The 20,618-nt window shown below is 42.1% G+C and overlaps 1 protein-coding gene across 3 annotated transcripts in view; it reads left to right on the top strand.

Moving 5' to 3' along the window:
• The window catches only part of PARVG (parvin gamma), a 33,232-nt gene extending 12,864 nt beyond the window's left edge, over window positions 1-20,368 (top strand). For all 3 annotated transcript variants that reach the window (XM_005030078.6, XM_038173355.2, XM_038173356.2), the window contains exons 4-13: window positions 1,796-1,898; window positions 2,948-3,088; window positions 3,495-3,610; window positions 5,781-5,836; window positions 6,740-6,762; window positions 8,227-8,288; window positions 8,403-8,471; window positions 9,541-9,642; window positions 17,928-18,000; window positions 19,186-20,368. In XM_005030078.6, the coding sequence (XP_005030135.1) occupies window positions 1,796-1,898; window positions 2,948-3,088; window positions 3,495-3,610; window positions 5,781-5,836; window positions 6,740-6,762; window positions 8,227-8,288; window positions 8,403-8,471; window positions 9,541-9,642; window positions 17,928-18,000; window positions 19,186-19,265 (825 nt within the window). In that variant the 3' untranslated portion in view covers window positions 19,266-20,368. The remainder of the gene's footprint in view (window positions 1-1,795; window positions 1,899-2,947; window positions 3,089-3,494; window positions 3,611-5,780; window positions 5,837-6,739; window positions 6,763-8,226; window positions 8,289-8,402; window positions 8,472-9,540; window positions 9,643-17,927; window positions 18,001-19,185) is intronic.
• The last annotated feature ends 250 nt before the right edge of the window (window positions 20,369-20,618 follow it).

Below are 20,618 nucleotides of genomic sequence, written 5' to 3'. Positions count from 1 at the left end.
AGTGGCATGTCTCTTTTGAAACTGGCACTTCTTGCATTATGGAGATCCTAAAATGTTATTAATGTTGCAAAAACAAGCTTAAGCTTTGTGTTGATGTGTGTGTTATATGGCATTCATAAATCCATAAATATGTGTGCTTCTATATTACATTTTCTTAAACATTCATGCACATTTGATCAAAAAGATTTAATTTTTGTGTCAGGCTTTCACAATGTTTTTATATTTAGGAGAACATCTGAAAGGTAGTGCTGCAAAATGCAATTATGTTGTCTACGTCGTCACTGAATTTGTTCTTTTCAGACTGACAAAAATGAAGAGATTTCCATGCTATATGAAGATTTCTGTTAGCTTCAGTGCTTAATCCATTTTCTCTTAGAGACTCCTGAAAGACTGTTTTTCATTGTCTAATTTCCTCTCTATGGAAGATGGGGAGGTAGAAATTGGGACCCAAAGGAGGGAATCCTATGGGTGCCCACCAGTGCCACCACTAGCCTTCTTGATCTGAAGAGTTTGTGGCTCCTTCAGAGAAGAGGTTGGAGTGTGGGGGGACATGGAGTTACTTACCTTTGAGGGAAGAAAAAGGGAAGCAAAGAAACTCATTTGGGAAAATAACCGTTTTGCATTGCATTTTTGTTTTGAAAGGTTTTTGGGAACTAGGAAATGTGAAATGGCTTGCTGTAGTGACTATAAATATTGACCAGCATGTAAAAGAGAATATGGTTACATTTAGAAGCCAGTAGCAAATGTCTTTAAATATTCCTTTTCTGATTTACTCATTTTAGACACAACTCTGCTCTACAGCTGAGTAGAGCCCCAATAACTGGGCTTGAAAGAATTGTCTGAGCTGTAGGCTGTGGCCATGGCTGTGAAGAGCTGAGGTAGCAACAAGGAATCTCAGATATCCATGTCTAGCAGTACTTTCTGCTTTTCTGACTTCCACCTGCCTGTACTGTGACACCTGGGGTACAGGTTTATCCCTTGCACATCTACAGCATCACCAGATCTTAACCTGCAAGCTGAGGAGCACAGCTTTCTGCTTTAGAAGACGGTGTATACTTATTAGTTGAGGAAGTATGCTACACATGCTTTGTCAGATCCTCAGTTCAGGGAAGTGCCTGAGCTAGGCTTTTTTTTTTTTTTTTTTTTCTCCTCAAGCAGTTTCAAGCATCTCAGAGATTTATATTTTATTTTTACAAACAATTTCTTATATTTTTGTTACTGTTGGCTAACTTACAGGGGTTTGCTATGAATTGTCTTCTGTTTACATCAAGTGAGGAGGGTGTTGTCCATACAACAAACTCCAAATATTCATTTACAGTGATAACAATATCAGTATGAGCAATATCCATCCCTTTGAAAGTAGTTCTTATTTACAGCCAGCTGGTGCTGCTGCTTTTCAGTTCTGCTTCAGCAAATCCTCTTCCCTTTCCCCTTACCTTTCCCCCAAATCCTCCTTCCCTGAAGCCTTTTCCCTAATAGAATTGGGAATAGGGTCTGCTTCTCTATCTGTATATTTATTTCTACAAAATTCATAGGAATATAACTTGAGGTGTATACCACGCTTAAAAATTTGCCTCAAATTGGCCAGCGAGCCTTGTGTTACTAGGGAGAACTAACTGCCACTTAACTTTCCTTTTCTTTATAAAAGAACCAAGAAGCACAAAGGAAGTAGAGGTTGAAGGCAAAATGAGATGTGAGATAAGGGATGAAAGAAAGAGGTGAAACACAGCATAGCACTGAGGAGTTGTCCAAACAACAAGAGTCTAATTCTCAGCTGCTTTGTTTTCCTCCACAGTTATTGATTGACTGGATTAACACAACTCTGAAACAGGAGCACATAGTAGTTAAAAGTCTGGAAGAAGATCTGTACGATGGACTGGTACTTCATCATCTCTTGGGTAAGCTGCCTCTTTGACTTGAGCTTGCAAATAAATCTTGGAGGAACTTTTTGAAGAAAGAATAAACATCCTCTTGAATGGAAAAAGCTATGAACATTGTGATAATGGTAATTCTGAACAAATGCCTGATGATCCACTATTGTTTTATACAATTATTTTTCTTCTCAGAAAGTCTTTTTGTCTGCTAGTTAATATCATAAAAAAGTTGGAAGTGTGAAATTACAGTCCTTCTGAAGGTGACTTGTGATGCTGCCAGAAGCATTGGATGGGATCAGGGGATCAACACTATAATTCATGTTTTCCAGCTTGGAAAAAAAAATAAAAAGGAAAAAAAATAAAAAGAAGGAAGTAAAAGTTTCCAGGTCTAATACACTGAGCTGGAACTGGTGAAAATCTAAGAGGCTCTGTGTGTATACTACAACGTGCTTTTATATGTGCTTTTTATATGTGCCCTCTTGGAACGGCCTCTTGAACCATTTCTGTTTCTCTGTCTCTCCTGTTTCTGCTTTATTTTTCTTTCTCCTTTCACTCTCTTTGGGGATGCCTTTCAAGTCATATCTCCTTTTTCCCAAGGCTGAAGAGAGCAGTGTGAATTGGATTGGCTTATTTTCACAGTTTTCTTGCCTGAGCTGGATTTCTTCTATATATGTGAGTTGGTATGGCCTTTGTGCAGTATCCCCAGGAAGGATTCACTTGTCAGATTCCTGTAGCTTCCACTAGGAAATGGAGCAATGTGGAGTGCATTGTGTGGATGGGGGATGCTGCTGTAAGGAATGGGCTGAGTACTTCCCCGTGAGTAGAGCTTCACTGATTTTACTGAGGCTTTCAGAGAGTTCAGGAGTTTAACAAGGCATATGCCTGTGGGTCATGGGTCTGTGCCATGGAAGCTATTAAATGGTACTGGTATTTAATACAAGACTTTGTGTGCTTTATTATGACTTCATATATATATATATATATATATATATATTATTTTTTTTTCTTATTTTTTTTTTTCCCTCTTTGGTGGTGTTAAATGCAACCTTATTGATATGGGCTCTCTGTCAAAGAAAAACTAGGATCTCTCAAGCTGGATGTTGACAAGATTGCATTAACAGAAAAAAAACAGCGGCAGAAACTCTCCGTGATTCTGGAAGCTATGGATAAGTGTTTGCAACTGGATGAAAGTCAGCTGAAATGGAGTGTGGAATGTAGGTTCCGAAGTGAAATGGGACAAAATTATTCACCCCAGGGCTTCCCTGGTTATAAGACTGCTGTGAGGCAAAGGGGTGCCAGACCAGTAATTTAATGATCTGTTTGCAATTACTATTTGAATCACAAGTGAGACAGGAATATCTGATGCTGACTGGGTGCAACTCCATCCTCTGAGATTGTGGCTTAACAGCCCTCAACATCCTTGTGTATGTCTCACAGAAAGGACTTTTAATTTGTGTTATTGCTGAATCGTCATGATATAAACTCCAACTCAGTGTCCTGCCTGTGCTATAGCCCTTGATGACTGTGGGATGCTCTGCACAGGGATATTATTTAGGATATTATGATGAGGTTTAGTTGTTTTGCACACTAAATGTTGTTTATTTTCTTTACATGGAATAGCTATCTTAACAAAGGACTTACTGAGCACCCTGCATCTTCTGGTCGCAATAGCAAAGCACTTCCAACCTAGTCTGGCTATTCCTCCAAATGTTCAAGTGGAAACAATCACTGTTGAGGTAATTATAGTTTTAATATTTGTCACTGAAGATCCTAGAGACTTAGTTTGTTTAGAATTAGGGAGAATTGTGTGTGCAGCTGTAAAAGAGAGATTTTTATTTTCTGTGAACTATGCCCTTTAATTTAATGACAAGACCATCATTTTATACTCAGTTCAGATACTGTAACTTTAAAAGGATGGAAACACTATGCCATTTTTTCTCCTTGATCCAAAAATGGATGGTTCAAACTGAAAACAGCTGTTGATCTCTGTAAAGAAAAAAAAAAAAAAGAGGAGGAAATTTTGCTTGTGCTATCTCTAAGTGTTTTAAAGTAGAAGCCTGCACTCTTTGATCATGACATTAGTTTAATTATGAGGATTTGTTTCTATAGTGAAAGGGTGTCTTTACTGTCCATTAGGGTCACATTTTGATATTTTTCTCTACAAGCTGAAATCTACATTCTTTCTTCCTCTGTTGTGTTTCTTAAAGTCAGCTCTGGGACTTCAAGAGAACATCACATAGCCCACAATTTGGGATACAATTGCAAAAATTAGCACCACTGTGTCACAGTTTTAACAGTACGGTTGCAATTCATTCATGTTGGAAGTTCTGCACACTGTATGGCATTACCTAACACATTGCCTCTTTGGAGGATCATAATTGGAACTGGGACCATGTATGCACTTAAGCTGTGTATTTCACTTTAGGAGGTTTCAAAGTGTCCAGCAGGGACAGCCTTGTCTGGGACCCCATCCCAGCCTACCACTTAAGCACAAATAGACCCTCAGATTTCTAATTGGAGTCTAATTGCATGCTGCTGTGCCACAGTCAGATGCTCTTGTCATGTGGATCCATTCCATCAGTGAAAAGTCAGACTCTTTGTAAAGGAGCACTTCCTCTAGTGCCCTGTGTGGCTGCAAGTGCCTCAGCTGCGCAGAAATCAGGTGGGATTATCTATGAAACCACAGCATCAGCAATGGATATTAGCCCTGAGAGATAAACAGAGAGAGAGAGAGGAGTAGCTATGGAAATGATGGGGTTATGGTTATGAGCTGGTTCTTCATAGGAGAAATTAATGGACCCAATGGAACAGTAATTGTTAGGTGAAAAGTGAGGAAAGCCCATGAGGCATAGGCTTGGAAGAGGGGATTGAGAGTGTCTTAGGGCAGGAAGGGAAAATTGTTGAGGAAGGTGATAGATGCAGAGGGAAAAAGGTATAAGGACATAAACACATTGTGCCCAAAGAAAGGCAATGAAGCTGGTGAAGGCTCTAGAAAACAAGTCTTATGAGGAGTGGCTGGGGGAACCCGGGTTGATTAGTTTGGAGAAAAGAAGGCTCGGGGTTGACCTTATTCTGCTTTACCTTAAAGGAGGTTGTAGCAAGGGGGAGATGGGGCTCTTCTCTCAAGCACCAAGTGATGAGGGGAAATGGTCTCAAGTTGTACCAGGGGTGGTTTAGTTGGGTATTAAGAGAAATTTCTTTACTGAAAGGGTTGTGTGGCACTGGAACAGGGAAGTGGTTGAGTCACCATCCCTGGAGGTCGTCAAGAAACACTTAGATGTAGAACTTAGCAGCATAGTTTTGTGGTAGACTTTAGTACTAGGTTAAGGGTTGCACTAGATGATCTTGGAGGTCTTTTCCAACCTGAATGCTACTATGATTCTGTGATTCTGTAAACAAAGGCCCAAAGTACCTTCAGAAACAGTGAGAATCACCATCTTAAATCTAAGCAACCCACCAAACCTAAGTCCTGTGCAAGAGGATTTGTTGATGGGTTGTAGGCTATGGAGCAAGGTCGTCACAAGAGAGAGGTGAGCATCTGTGGTGCTGTAAAACTGAACACTTAATGCAGGGAGGCTCACAAAATAAATCAGTGTCTGCCCTGAACAGCTTATTACATTCATCAAGGCTCCAAGTGAATGGGTCAGTGTCTGAACTTCACCAGCTGAGGGGCCTCATGCTTTTGCTTTGGCTTCCTCTGCTGGGGAAACAGGTCATTTGTGGTTGAAGAGTGAAGAGAGCAGAAGGGAGCAGTAATCTCTGAAAGTGCCTATACTAATTGTACCGGACTTCTTAAATAAATGCTCTCTGGTAATCATTTAAGACAGCAAACAGTTTGTGAAAGTGTGATTAATGCTTTCAGATTTTTGTGTGTAACTAAACCAAAAATACTTTTTTGCTTAACAGAACACCTCCAAAGGATTAAAGACGACAAGTGCAGTGGAGTATATCACAGGAAGCAAGTAAGAAGAAATGTATCTGGTTTGTACACTGTCAATCAGAAAGGAAATACTGTGGGTATTTTCCCCTTAGAAAAAAAAGCTGGCATCACAATGATGACAAAAATCGTGAAACTAGACATGTATATATGCATGTGAACTGTTTCTGGTTTGTTTCCTTTTTTTTTTTTTTTTTTTTTCTCTTCAGATTGGGTATTAGGTTATAATACCCTCCTGTTCTACTCTTTATTTAAACTTCTGTAAGAAAATGTATATAAGTATTTCTGAGGTTGATATTGTCAAGGACTATAGTAACATATAGTAATAGACATCTAGTACTATAAATTTGTACAAAAAAAAGTCCCCAATTAAACAGGAAATTTTATAAAGCCACAGTAGTTTAAATCTACTATTAATTCATTGCTATTGTGCCCATAATTTAAGATAAATTAGTCAGTTTTTTCCTTATTTTACTGTTGAAGAAATAAGGTTTGAGCTTGTTGAGTTTGTGAGGTGCTATCATTATTAAAGGAGTTGAATAGTAGGATACCGTTTATACACTGAGATAATACAGAGATCATTCCAAGAACTAGAAACAGATTTTTCTACTGTCGTCTTTTATACGTTAGAACATCTTCAAATTCTAATATCATGAGCAGCTTATTGAAAGAGGTTATTATAGATTGTGCTTATAAAATAGATGTTCGTTAGGCGAGTTAAAAACTCATATGCTTCCAGATGCCTACACAGATACATAGTGTGTTTAAAAATGTCTGTTGGAAAGTTACTCTAACATAAAGTTAATGGCACTTTGTACTGTATCTCCTGCTTTACAAGATGCCTGATGGTACAGATAAGCTTTGTTTATGAATAAGATTAGTTCTGCTGAATGCTTTTTCTAACTCTTTCTTTTTATTGCACCTCTAGAGAGAATTTAGAAGAGCAGTCAAGTAAGTATTGGCATAGCCAAATTCAGTGTTGCTCTGTCTGAGATTCTGATCCATTTTTACCTCATGAAAAAATCAGTGTGTTCCCACTACATTTAGTGAAGATTCATGGATTTCTCCTAGCACTTTTTTTCCAAATGACTCCTGTTAGAGTATGTTGAGATCAGCACAATATAGTTTGGAGATGGGGTGGTTGCTTTGCTCACAGATTGTGGGCAAAATATGGATGGGTTGTGAGACAGAGAATGATACAGTGGGTTGATGATCCAGCAGAGAAGCCCCGAGTAAGGGACAAAGTATGCCTTGAATTAAAAGAAATAATCAGTGTGCACTGATCACATTCTCTCTGTTGGAACTACTTATGAGTACAGTGCCATGAGGATTGTGCTTCTCATTGCCTGTAAATAGTTCCAATGTCATTTCCTTTCTGCAGCTTGCAGATGAGATTCTGGAATCTGCTGGTGGGAGGCACCTCAGTAGAACAAGCAGCTTCCACAGAGATTTTACCCTTAGGGCTTTCGAGGGGCATGAAACACCTGAGGTGAAAAATGGCCATGTGTGCAAAGCATGCAGGAGGTATGGGCACTGCTTAAGCTTCGGTGTGAGGCTTTTGGTTTGTATACCATGAGCTGTTCCTCCTTTCTGGAAAGGAGCACATTTCATCACCAATGAATTAGAGCAACTGTTTAATTCTCTGCTGTGCCCTTTATGTTAACATTTTAATCCTTCGCAGAGGTGCAAATGTATCATATGTATTTATCACTTATTCTGCTGAGTGGCCTCTAGTGTGGGCTGAAATAGTGAAAAAAAAAAACCTATAATTAGGTATTTCTTCCAGTAGGCTTATTCTGCTGGAAAGAGAAATCTGAAATTCACTCTTTGGAATGCTGTCTCTATTTTTAAAGCAGCTTGCTTAATAAAGAACAAAGTCCCAGAGCATGGCTCCAGAAGAGGACTCTCTAGTTGGTGAGACTATTGCGGGCTGCAGACTGTGGCTCAGAACTGTGACGGATCCACCTGTTTCTTAACAGTGCTCCTGCAGCAACACCCTAACAGGGAAGGAGGGCAAACCCAATGAAGCTTCTTCACAGCAGGGGCTTCTCTGTTTCTGGCTTTTAGGAGGAATCTTCCTTAAGCAAAGCTGTACTTGCTTTCCTGCACTGTAGAAACCCATTCTCCAATTAGTTTTGCTGCTAGAACTGGTGCAGCACAGATCTTGAGAATCTCTGCAGGTGAGAATGGGAGAGCTGAATGAAACAAATTGTTTTTTACTGATGTAATCAGGCCAAAAGGAAGCCTCTACTACTGCCCCATGTTAAATTCAAAAGTAGGATTTTTTCCCCTTCTCCCTACAGTTTTTGTTCTTCCCTGGCTTATAAGGTGTGATCACTTTTTTCCTCAAGCCTTCTTAAACCTTTGATATGACAGTTGTTCCAAATAATACCAATTAATGTTGTTTTGATGCAGCAGATGATGCCTTTGATGAATTATTTAGCCGTGCTCCAGATAGGCTGGATGATGTAAAAAAGGTAATTTATTTATTCTTTAACAGACAAAATCTGTAGGGTAAAACATAATTCATAACTTCACTGAATAAAATTCTCCTTCCTTCCCCTCTCTACTCCCCTTATTTTTTTCTTTAGGTATTTTTGCAATTTGTCAACCAGCATGTTGGAAAATTAGGATTAAATGTGAAAGACATGGAATCTCAGGTAGCCTGCTCTGAGCTGTATGTCAACATGTTTTGTCATTCGAGTGTTTCCTCTTGCCATTAGGTTTCCTCCTTTTTGTTGTAGCAGTTTTTTCTTGGCAACATCACAATTATATCTAGCTTTGGGTTAGGATGTGAGGCTTTAGTCTCTGAAGTTTCTGAAGCTATTAAGTAGTGGTAAAATATAACGTTGTATTGAAGAGTGCATGGTCCTTGTAATGCTACAGGGAGTCATTTTCAGAGTCCAGTTTTCAGAGAACTCCTGAATATTCTTTCTGTCAGGATGGAAATGACAATTACACTGAAAGCCAGGTTGGTTGCTGGTGTTTAGTAATCCTTAATGCTGGATTTGCTTTAGGGTAGGAAGGCCTGACTTCCATTAAATTTCAAAGCCCCATCCTCTGAACATCAAGCTTCTTTAGAGTCCATGAAGTTGCAGAAGTGCTCATTGCACACCTGAGGATCACCTTCCCAGGTCCCATAAACACACCTATGCTGTCTTTGGGGAGTGAGCAAACATGAACTCGGGGACATCCCCAGTGGCATTTTCTTTCTCTGCTTCTGCAGACATGTGCATAGTAATGACAGAAGAAATCAGCCATCAAGTCCTGCTTTGCTTCAGTCACTCAGCCCCTGGATGCAGTGTCAGTCCCTGTGATTTACGCTGCATAGATGAGGAGTGGGGCCATGCTCCATCGCTCTTCTGGGTTTTCCTGGTGGACAGCTGTGAGGAAGGAAATTCTGAGAGGGTTTTGTCATAAATCTCAGCCCCTAGGCATAAGTGTAGTCACGTGTTTGCTGGTTGTGGTCGTCTGAAGTCTTTTCACATCTGGAACAATTTGTTTTAATAGCTGTCCTTTTGCAAGGTCATATTTTTACTAATATGAGCTTAGCAACATTACATAAGTACATACAAAGCTCACTGTTTAAGAGGTCAAGAAAGCTGAGTCATTGGACCATCTGGTTGCTAGAGTACCATTGCAATTCTTTTATCACTAGAATGGCATTTATCTGAAGAATGTACTAAAAGCCCACATAATAAATAATATTCAGATTGTTCCTTTTTTCAGTTTGCAGATGGAGTTCTCTTACTTTTGTTAATTGGACAACTGGAGGGTTACTTTCTGAATTTAAGGGATTTCTTCCTGATTCCAGCCAGCACCACAGAGATGGTAACTTGTTATTTAATCATTTAGAGCTTGAAGCTTCAAACATCTTGTGTATTTATTGCTTCCATATGCCAGTGAAGAGCCCTATGTCTTACTGTTACTCCTGCCACTTAGAGTCATATGTGCATGGTATTTGCTGATAGTTCTTTGGGACAATCCAAAAGCAGGCTTTAGGTACTGTTGAAGTACTTTGGGACAGGTTGTTTCTCCTTCAAAAACTAAATATTGTCTCATGTGAGGCAAACTATTATTACTTGCGTTTATTTAGGTAGATACATGCTTCTGAAGCCTTCCAGTGCAAATCAGAGGCTCTCTGTGGCAGGGAACTGATGTGCTATCCTCCTACAAGTCTGTCCTACAATTGACATCTTTAACCAGATGACATACTGTGCAAAACAGAACTGGATCCATATAGCTTTCCTTATGCCATACCTTAACTGAGACATGACCAGAACATTTTGAAAGTCCCCTCTGTGCTTCAGAAGCTTTTGAGAATCTTTTCCTCTCCCAAGGCTGGGAGCTGTAATCTACCCAGCCAGCTTTGCCTGGCTCCATTCTCAACCTCCAACAGGCATATTTTATCAGTGCTTCCAAAGAAAAAAAAAGGATCAACCAGAAGGTAGTGGATGTTGGGATGCTGCTGTGAAAGCCTCATCCACAGATCCATGATATTGAAATATTTTTGGATATTTGAGATATTTGCCGAGGCGATCGGCTCCGGGGCAGACGCGTTCTGCAGCGGAGCGGGGGATCGGGCCAGGCAGGGCTAATTTTTCCGGCATCGAGCCTACTTGAGGGAGCCGCCAGGACCCGGCAGCCCTCGTGAGGGAGGCTGACGAGGCGCAGGCGGAGCCAGCAGCGCCCCCTCCCCAGCCGTTCAAAAGCTGCCCCTAGGGAGCGCGAGCGACTAGGAGTGCGGCGAACAGGGCGGGCAAACAGGGCGTGGCGCGTCAGAAGGGAGTGGCGCGGCAGTTAGCGCGGCAGTTCGCGCAGGCAGGGCGAGCAGGAAGGGCGGAGCGCTCCCCCCGCCCATACGAACACCTCCTTAACAACAGCTGTTCGCTAGGCGATAATGGTCTCCACCAGGCACGGTGCGCTCTCCAGGAAGTCGGTACACACCCAGACTGACTACCCGTTAAAAAACTACCCGTTCAGGTCACCGGATGCAGGGAGTGTCTGAGCCTGTTGCTGCTGTCGGCGGGAGGCAGAGAAACTGCGTGCGTGAGGTGCGAGCAGGTGGATGACCTGATCCGCATGGTGGCGGAGCTCAAGGAGGAGGTGGAGAGGTTGAGGGATATCAGGGAGTGTGAGCGGAAGATAGACTGGTGGAGTAACTCCCTGCAGGGCTTCAAGGAGAGGTATCGAGGTGAGACACCCCAAATGGGGGTGGAGCCCCTGCCCTGCCTCCGTCGGGCAGAGGGAGGGGACCTGGAAGTTGAGGAGGAATGGAAACAGGTCCCTGCTCGACATCGCAGGCGATGCCCTCCCCTTCCGGCCCCACCTTCCCAGGTGCCCTTACGCAACAGGTTTGAGGCCCTGGAGCTCGACAGACCGGTGGGTGAGGAAGAGGTAGCAAGTGTTCCCAGGAGGATGCCTAGGGCGAGGAGGTCGACTCCACGCCTCAGGACTGCCTCCATCAAGAAAGACAGGAGGGTTATTGTTGTTGGAGACTCTCTTCTTAGGGGAACAGAGGGCCCTATTTGTCGGCCTGACCCCTACCCATAGGGAAGTCTGCTGCCTCCCTGGGGCCAGGGTCAGGGACGTTGCCAGGAAGCTTCCCAACCTGGTACGCCCCTCTGATTATTATCCTCTTTTGATAGTCCAGGCAGGTAGTGACGACATTGAAGAGAGAAGCCTGAAGGCTATCAAAAGAGACATCAGGGGACTGGGACGGTTAGTGGATGGAGCGGGAGTGCAGGTGGTGTTTTCATCCATCCCTACTGTGGCAGGGAGGGGTACAGAGAGGACATGGCAAGCCCACCTGTTAAAGACGTGGCTCAGGGGCTGGTGCCAATGCAGAAATCTTGGGTTTTTCAACCATGGGGCGCTTTACTCAGCACCTGGCCTGATGGCCGCAGATGGGTCCCTATCTTTTAGGGGAAAAAGGATCCTGGGCCAGGAGCTGGCAGGGCTCATTGACAGGGCTTTAAACTAGGTAAGAAGGGGGATGGGACTGAAGCAAGGATTGTTGGAGCTGTGCCAGGGGAAACAATAGCAAGGCCGGGGGATGAGGTAATGGCCCAGCTGAAGTGCATCTACACCAATGCATGCAGCATGGGTAACAAACAGGAGGAGCTGGAAGCCATCGTGCAGCAGGCAGGCTACGACTTGGTTGCCATCACGGAGACATGGTGGGACCAGTCTCATGACTGGAGTGCTGCAATGCCTGGCTATAAGCTCTTCAGAAGGGATAGGCAGCACAGGGGTGGTGGTGTGGCTCTCTATATTAGATTGTCTTTCGATGTTGTAGAACTCGAGGCTGGGAATGACAAGGTCGAGTCCCTTTGGGTTAGGATCGGCAGGGACAACAAGGCTAGTGTCCTGGTCGGGGTCTGCTATAGACCGCCGAACCAGGATGAGGAGACGGATGAGGAGTTCTACAGGCAACTGACAGAAGTTGTGAAATTGTCAGTGCTTGTACTTGTGGGGGACTTCAACTTCCCTGACATATCCTGGAAGCACAACACAGCCCAGAGAAAGCAGTCTAGGAGGTTTCTGGAGAGCGTGGAAGATAGCTTCCTGACGCAGCTGGTTAGTGAGCCTACCAGGGGTGGTGCCCCGCTAGACCTTCTCTTCACAAACAGAGAAGGACTGGTGGAGGATGTGATTGTCGGGAGCTGTCTTGGGCAGAGTGACCACGAAATGGTGGAGTTCACTATTCTTGGCGAGGCCAGGAAGGGGATCAGTAAAACTGCTGTATTGGACTTCCGGAGGGCTGACTTTGAGCTGCTCAGGACACTAGTTGGTAGAGTCCCTTGGGAGGCAGTTCTAAAGGGTGGAGGGGTCCAGGAAGGCTGGGCACTCTTCAAGAGGGAAATCTTAATGGTGCAGGAACGGTCTGTCCCCATGTGCCCAAAGACGAGCTGGCGGGGAAGAAGACTGAGAACAGAGAATTGTGGCTTGAGCTTAGGAGAAAAAAGAGGGTTTATAATCTTTGGAAAAGTGGGCAGGCCACTAGGGAGGACTATAAGGATGTAGCGAGGCTGTGCAGGGACAAAATTAGGAAGGCCAAAGCTCATCTGGAACTCAATCTGGCTACTGCTGTTAAAGATAACAAAAAACGTTTTTATAAATACATCAACACAAAAAGGAGGACTGAGGAGAATCTCCATCCTTTACTGGATGCGGGGAGAAAGTTACAAGAGATGAAGAAAAGGCAGAGGTGCTTAATGCCTTCTTTGCTTCAGTCTTTAGCAGCAATACCAGGTGTTCTCTGGATACCCAGTACCCTGAGCTGGTGGAAGGGGATGGGGAGCAGGATGTGGCCCTCACTATCCACGAAAAACTGGTTGGTGACCTGCTACGGCACTTGGATGTGTACAAGTCGATGGGGCTGGATGGGATCCACCCAAGGGTACTGAGAGAACTGGCAGAGGAGCTGGCCAAGCCACTATCCATCATTTATCAGCAGTCCTGGCTATCGGGGGAGGTCCCAGTTGACTGGCGGCTAGAAAACGTGACGCCCATCTACAAGAAGGGCCGGAGGGCAGACCCGGGAAACTACAGGCCTCTCAGTTTGACCTCAGTGCCAGAGAAGCTCATGGAGCAGATCCTCTTGAGAGTCATCATGCGGCACTTGCAGGGCAAGCAGGCAATCAGGCCCAGTCAGCATGGGTTTATGAAAGGCAGATCCTGTTTGACGAACCTGATCTCCTTCTATGACAAAGTGACGCGCTGGGTGGATGAGGGAAAGGCTGTGGATGTGGTCTACCTTGACTTCAGCAAGGCTTTTGACACCGTCTCCCACAGCATTCTCCTCAAGAAACTGGCTGCCCTAGGCTTGGACTGGTGCACACTTAGTTGGGTTGGAAACTGGCTGAATGGCTGGGCCCAAAGAGTCGTGGTAAATGGAGTCAAGTCCAGTTGGAGGCCGGTCACTAGTGGCATCCCCCAGGGCTCGGTGCTGGGGCCGGTTCTCTTTAATATCTTCATCGATGATCTGGACGAGGGCATTGAGTGCACCCTCAGTAAGTTTGCAGATTACACCAAGCTAGGTGCGTATTTCGATCTGTTTGTGGGTAGGAAAGCTCTGCAGGAGGATCTGGATAGGCTGGACCGATGGGCTGAGGTCAACTGCATGAAGTTCAACAAGGCCAAGTGCCGGGTCCTGCATCTGGGGCGCAATAACCCCAAGCAGAGCTACAGGCTGGGAGATGAGTGGTTGGAGAGCTGCCAGGCAGAGAAGGACCTGGGAGTGATGGTTGATAGTCAGCTGAATATGAGCCAGCAGTGTGCTCAGGTGGCCAAGAAGGCCAACAGCATCCTGGCTTGCATAAGACACAGTGTGGCCAGCAGGGCTAGGGAGGTGATCGTCCCCCTGTACCTGGCTCTGGTGAGGCCGCACCTCGAGTACTGTGTTCAGTTTTGGGCCCCTCGCTACAAGAAGGACATCGAGGTGCTTGAGAGGGTCCAAAGAAGGGTGACGAAGCTGGTGAGGGGCCTGGAGAACAAGTCCTACGAGGAGCGGCTGAGGGAGCTGGGCTTGTTCAGCCTGGAGAAAAGGAGGCTTAGGGGAGACCTTATTGCTCTCTACAGATATCTTAAAGGAGGCTGTAGTGAGGTGCGGGTTGGCCTGTTCTCCCACGTGACTTGTGACAGGACGAGGGGGAATGGGCTAAAGTTGCGCCAGGGGAGTTTTAGGTTGGATGTTAGGAAGAACTTCTTTACCGAAAGGGTTGTTAGACATTGGTACAGGCTGCCCAGGGAAGTGGTGGAGTCACCATTCCTGGAAGTCTTTAAAAGATGTTTAGATGTAGAGCTTAGGGATATGGTTTAGTGGAGGACTGTTAGCATTAGGTCAGAGGTTGGACTCGATGATCTTGAGGTCTCTTCCAACCTAGAAATTCTGTGATTCTCTGATCTTTTCAAGTTGTCTGTTGTGTGGCTAGGATCACAGAGGAGACAAAAGCTCAGTTGCTGACCATGTTGGATCACTGGCACTTCTAGGAAGCTGACCAATGATGACCGTTAGTTATGTTGATGATTTTGTATGCCTGCGCACCGTAAAATCAGTGAAAGCTGTGGAACTTTTTTCCCATGAGTCACTGGACAGCTCAGAAAAATATCAAACCCTGGCTGTTTTTTCTGGATTGTGTGAATTTAGATCTCTGAAGGTGAAATGTGTCAAATCCTTTCTGCTTGAGAGCTGGCTGAGATGAGAATCTCTCCTCTGATATGATTTTCATTTGGGGTTTCCCACACAAATTAATCTTTCTCTTGATTCCCAGTCTAACCACAGTTAATCACCTTGGGCACTATTTATCTGTGATGAACATTCTCAGGGGTCCCTTACTAAATAATAAATACTTCTGTGGGGCTTTTTATTAAAACATTTAAAAGCATAACTATCTGAGACCTAGGTTCAGATTTTATCAAAAAGTCACTGTTGTAAGCTGATGATTGTTAAAGGTATTAAGAAAATTTAGGTTTTATATCTAAGATGATTCAGAACAGGAAAACGTATTTTGAAGGGTTGAGTCAAATAAAATCAAAGCACTTATTTGCATTGGTTTTCTTTCCCTTTCTCTTCCTCTGCCCTGTTTCCAAAATTGTGTGCTCTGGTTCATTGAATTAGAAGTAAACTTTTAACATTTCTAGTAACTTCATTCAGAGGAAGTTGATTACTGTTTTTTTTTTTTTTTTTTTTTTTTTTTCATTTAATATTTTGTAGGTAATCTTTTTCTTTTTGGATTAGTCCTATTCAGGCCTTACAGATCTCTTTCAAGAAATGAGATGTCCTAAAATGTTAGGTACAAACCAGAGCTCAGACCTTCTAGTAATTCTTACGTTGTTGCATGTGCTGTTCACTGGCCCCAGAGAAGGGGATACAATGAGATTGTGTACTGGTTTGATACAATAATACACATTCTAGCAATGTTTCTTTAAAGTATTGGACTTGCAGTTGAACACTTCGCCAAAGTGATACTTACCGTTTATTTCTTCTCTATTTGTTTTAAAAAAAAAAAAAAAGAAAAAGGCGGGATGACAATATAGCTAATATAGCTAAAAATATTGAACTGCCATTGTTCAGCTGTCATTTGTACATAAAATATGTCTTTCATATGCCATGCGGCGTCTTCCTCCCAAACATTTTTGATGTTAATTGGTACAGTAAAGTGTGAAAATATAACCTTTGCTAAGATTTAAAATATCTCATTTGTGTTATAAAAATGGTGACAACCATGCACGCAATTGAGATCAGTGCGGTGCATCAACTTTTACTCAAGCTGGAAGCTTGAAGCTGATACATACACCTTGTGAATCATAAGGAGAGGGTACTGGGATGAAAGCAATGGTACTGAAGAGGAAAACAAAAACAAAAAATGAAAAGGGCAAGGAGGACATTAGAGGGGCCGGAGAGCTGAGGAAAGAAGGAGCCAAAATCCTGGAGGTGACTGGCCTGCAGGTGCAAGAAGTCCATGTTGTGAGTGGGTAGATTTGGTGCAGGTTTTCTGGGTGTTTGTTACAAACAATGAGAATTATAAGAAATTGTAAATAAGGTCTAGACCTATATTCTCATGTTGATAGAAAAGCATATGTCCTGATACAAAGGATATAATTATGAAATATGTCAGGCTGGAAACAAGGGTGAACATTGGTAAGGAGATGAAACCTGGGAGGGCGCCTATATATATATTAAAACTGCAGACTTGGTTTATTTTGTCAAAAGAGTCCTGGAGTTGAAGTACCCCAAACATCCCAATCTCTGTCAGATCGTAAATCCTAGAGAATTTGCCAGCTCTTTAGAGTCTGGAAATGCAGCTGGATGGAACAGCTTATTTTTCTAGGTTGCCTTTCTTGGGTTATCAGTATTTCTGTCTGAAGGTTTATTTTGGAATCTGCATGTTTTCTTTCCTTGTAAATCTCATATGCTTACAAAGGGAAAAATGTGACCCTTTTACCTGTGCCAGTTAAATAAGAAAACATTTTATTTATTCATTCTGATCAGAAAATTGTTTAGATGTGTATGAGCCTAAGGTCTCCCATGTGCTGACTATGAAAGGAAGAAAACAAGCTTGAGTTCAAACTGTCAGTTAGTTACTTGTATATCACAGAAGCTGGTAAAACAGAAATCTGTTACTTCACTTGAGAGCACAGTTTTTTTCTTGGCTTATGCTAGTGGGACCCCAGTACTTGTTGTCAGAAGATAATAGGGAACAGCATGGCAGCGTTTTATGATGTACCTCCTGAAGGATAAATTGCTCGGTAGCCTACGGAATGTATGAAGAAACAATTTGAAGTTCTTACAGGTATTTCATTAGAGCAAGGGAGCCTTCTAATTACCATCCAGATAAACAGCTGCCCTTAAACTAGTAAGAAGCTAGTAAGTGGGATATTATATTATTTTAAAATATCATTCATAATTACTGCATATGCCTTTGTTGCTACTTTTATGTGGGGAAGTGAAAGAAAAACAGGAGAGAAAAAATAATCAGGAAAAGATCCCCAACCGTTATTCATAGAGGTGTGCTTGATTTCTCTTGAGTAATATTAAGTAGATATCATCACTGCTGTTACCATGCATATACATCTTCATACATTAAAGCAGAAACTTCTACCTCACAAATGTAGCTAATCAGAAGATTTCTAATCTTTATAATTCTTAATGAAATATAGACATCTTTTTACTTCATTTATATATAAATATATATATAGTTCCAAATGCAGTAAGCATATGGATATTTTAAAAATTATTTTAATTTTAAAAATAAGTAGACATAAATGCCATGCATCTATTAGATCCAGTTATGAATCTAGCCTCTTTTCCCCATGGAAACATCAATTAGCACAAGGCTTTCACATGCAAGGTCTATTTTTAAATAAATGGATTGTTCTTCCCACCTCATGGGATACATTTTGTTGGAGATGGATTTTACATCTGATTTTATGTGATAATTGATAGAAGTTCTGAAGAGCACCTCCACCAAAACTAATGAAGTGAGTACATATTTATGAATCAGTATCTTACTCCAGCTATTAGAGAAATGCTTTTGAAAACATCCTGGCCCCTGTGCTGCTAGATGGAAAGTACTTTCTGTTATGTTGATCTGTCCCTCTCTCATCCACAGCTTCACAATGTTAACCTTGCATTGGATTTGCTGACAGATGGAGGTCTTCTAAATTTTTCTGTGAACTCTGAAGGTGAGTCATGACACACAGACTTGTCTGGAATAGACTTGCTAATATCCTGGCTTGCAGAAGTTAAAGTAATTGAAGAAAGTAGGTTCTGCAGTGTGGCTCTTGTGCATTTTATTATATGACTGCCTGATAGCTCCTCATTCAGAATGAATAATAATAAAGCTGAAAATTGTTTTTGAACAATTTTTATTCCTATGCTAAAAATGTTGCATTGCTATAACTTTAGTAACTTTACACTAAATTTCAACCGTTTAATAAGTTAGTATTTTTTACAGATTTAGAACAGTGGCAATTTTTAGTGAATGTGCAGCAGCTGAACTGGAGGGAAAGCTGTTTTCCTATCTCACAAAATGTTTTAGTGATTTAAAAACAAACTTGTTTCATATGGGAAGACATTTCAGAAGATGTCCTGAGGATCAGAAAGACTGACTGCTCTACCTAAAGCTAGAATAGCTGGTAGGTCATAGGGAAAATTCTCAGCTAGTGACTGAATTTAGTATGATTTAGAAGTACTTATTACAGCTATGCTATTTACTGTTAAAGGATTTCATCTGCTGGTGTTTCATTGTTAGTGTTTCTTCTGGTGATTTACAACAATGTAAGAAGAACAGTAAACTTTCTAAATCAGTTATCATCTTCCTTTGTAATTATTAAACACAAGAGCAGGTTGCCTAGCAAGAACATGGAAGCTGAAAACTAAAAGAAAAAAACCCAACAACAACACAGAAAACAAACTACAGCAGCAAAATGTCATAGAAACATTACAAGCAAAAAATAGTGTAAGGTAATTTCCAACATGAGTCATGCCACAGGAGAATCATAAAAAAAAAAAAAAAAAAAGGTGTAAAGTCCTATTAAATTATCTACTCTTTCCTCTTGTTCTGAGCTAGCTAAGAATTATTTATTACTATGCATTATTTATCTTGTCTTCCAGCAAGATAGTGCAGCGAAAGGTCCCTTTTCCTTATGTTCATTTAATACATAAATAAATTGCTAACTCTGTGGTTCCTGTTTTGCTTTTTGTTGCAATTGGACAGTCTACGTTTGTGTTACAACTAGGCAAATGTGGAAGATTCTTTGGCTTGGATTTGGCTTGGATTCTTCCCCTTCTTCCAGGGATTGCTAATACTTCTCATCTTTTTTTGTTTTGTTGTTGTTGATGTTTGTTTGTTTCTTGTGCATCCACAGATATTGTGAAAGGAGATATGAAGTCTACAATGCGGATTCTGTATTGCTTGTATTCCAAATACAAGACTAAAGAAACATGAAGAGCAAGACCAAGAACTTGGATACTCTGTTTGCCACTGTGTATGCACTTGTGTTTGACACTTGCTGTATTGATATTGTATGTTCAAATATGTATTTGTGCAAGGTTTCACACACCCTGAGTACCTGAAAGTTAGTGCATGTCCAGGGCCAGTAAATTGTGTAGTTCTGTGTCTGTAGCTCCTTGTCTCGCTCTCTCTTGTTTGTTCTGAGACTCCCTAATGCTGCAAAGCGTAACACATGCTTGTAAAAGATTCTGGAATCTTTGCTTCTGGAAATGAATATGGAAGATGTTATTACAACCCCCCTGTGTTTCTGCTTCTGGTTTGCTCTGGAAACAGGAGAAGGGGAAAACCAACCATGGCATCTCCAGGAAGACTGCATATAGTATGAAAGTTCATGTTCAAAAACTTATTTACACAGGTGGCCAGCTGTTCTCAGACAGGAGACTGTATATTGGACACCAGATGAATAGCTAGCCAAAATGAAATTGGAACTTACCACAGTCATTGATAAAAGTTTCATCGCTTGCTCACTTGAATCTGGAAAAGGGACCTAGGATCACATGCTGATGTGAGACAGTAGTTACAGAAGGATCACCTGCACAGCTATGGAAGGATGCCCTGATTTTCTTGCTAAGCTAATGCCAAACTGGCCAGCTTCAGCCTGTTGCAGCACTAGTGTAACATGCGGCTAGCACAAATGTTGATGTCAAGCATGTTACTGCATTTCCTTCCGGACAGAGGTGGACAGCCCTTGGTTTGGCTTACTCTGCAGCTGGCAGAAGAGGGAAGCATTGCTGGAAGTAACAAAACTCAGTTTGTGTCACTTCTAACAGCATACTCATGATGTGGGAGCTCTCAGACTCTTGTGGGACTTTCCTAGCTGCATTTGTCCAGCAAACACCCTCACACAACTCAGCAGGCCCCCCTGGATGCAGCTAGCTAACCACAGTTCATGTCAATTGTCACCCTTGCTCTTTCTCTAAGGTTTTAAATCTGAGCACCTTCAAAACCTTTATCTGTTCCCTTGACCTTAAAATTATGTCATGTTTGTGTTACATAAAGCTTGGGATGTGATTAAAAAACAAAAAATCTTGATATTATTTTGGCTTCTATCTAAACTGATTTAGTTTCCTGCAGTCAGTGGCTCTGACAATTGGTCTCTGATTTGATCCTCCATCTGTGTATTAACAGGACACCAAAGCACACTGCAAGTGGTGACATTAACAGATGAGAATTTGTTATGTCTAGTTCTTCATCACCTAGCCAAAGAAAGATCCTTAGATAGCAATGATGATAAATCTTCAAGTCCTGCCTTTGAAAATGGTAATAATGCACAGCTGCTAAAGGAAA

The sequence above is a fragment of the Anas platyrhynchos genome, chromosome 1, assembly GCF_047663525.1.
Source record: "Anas platyrhynchos isolate ZD024472 breed Pekin duck chromosome 1, IASCAAS_PekinDuck_T2T, whole genome shotgun sequence".
In the NCBI taxonomy this organism is placed as follows: domain Eukaryota; kingdom Metazoa; phylum Chordata; class Aves; order Anseriformes; family Anatidae; genus Anas; species Anas platyrhynchos.
Note: the sequence above shows the minus strand (reverse complement) of the source record. Positions and strands in the feature narration are given on the sequence as shown.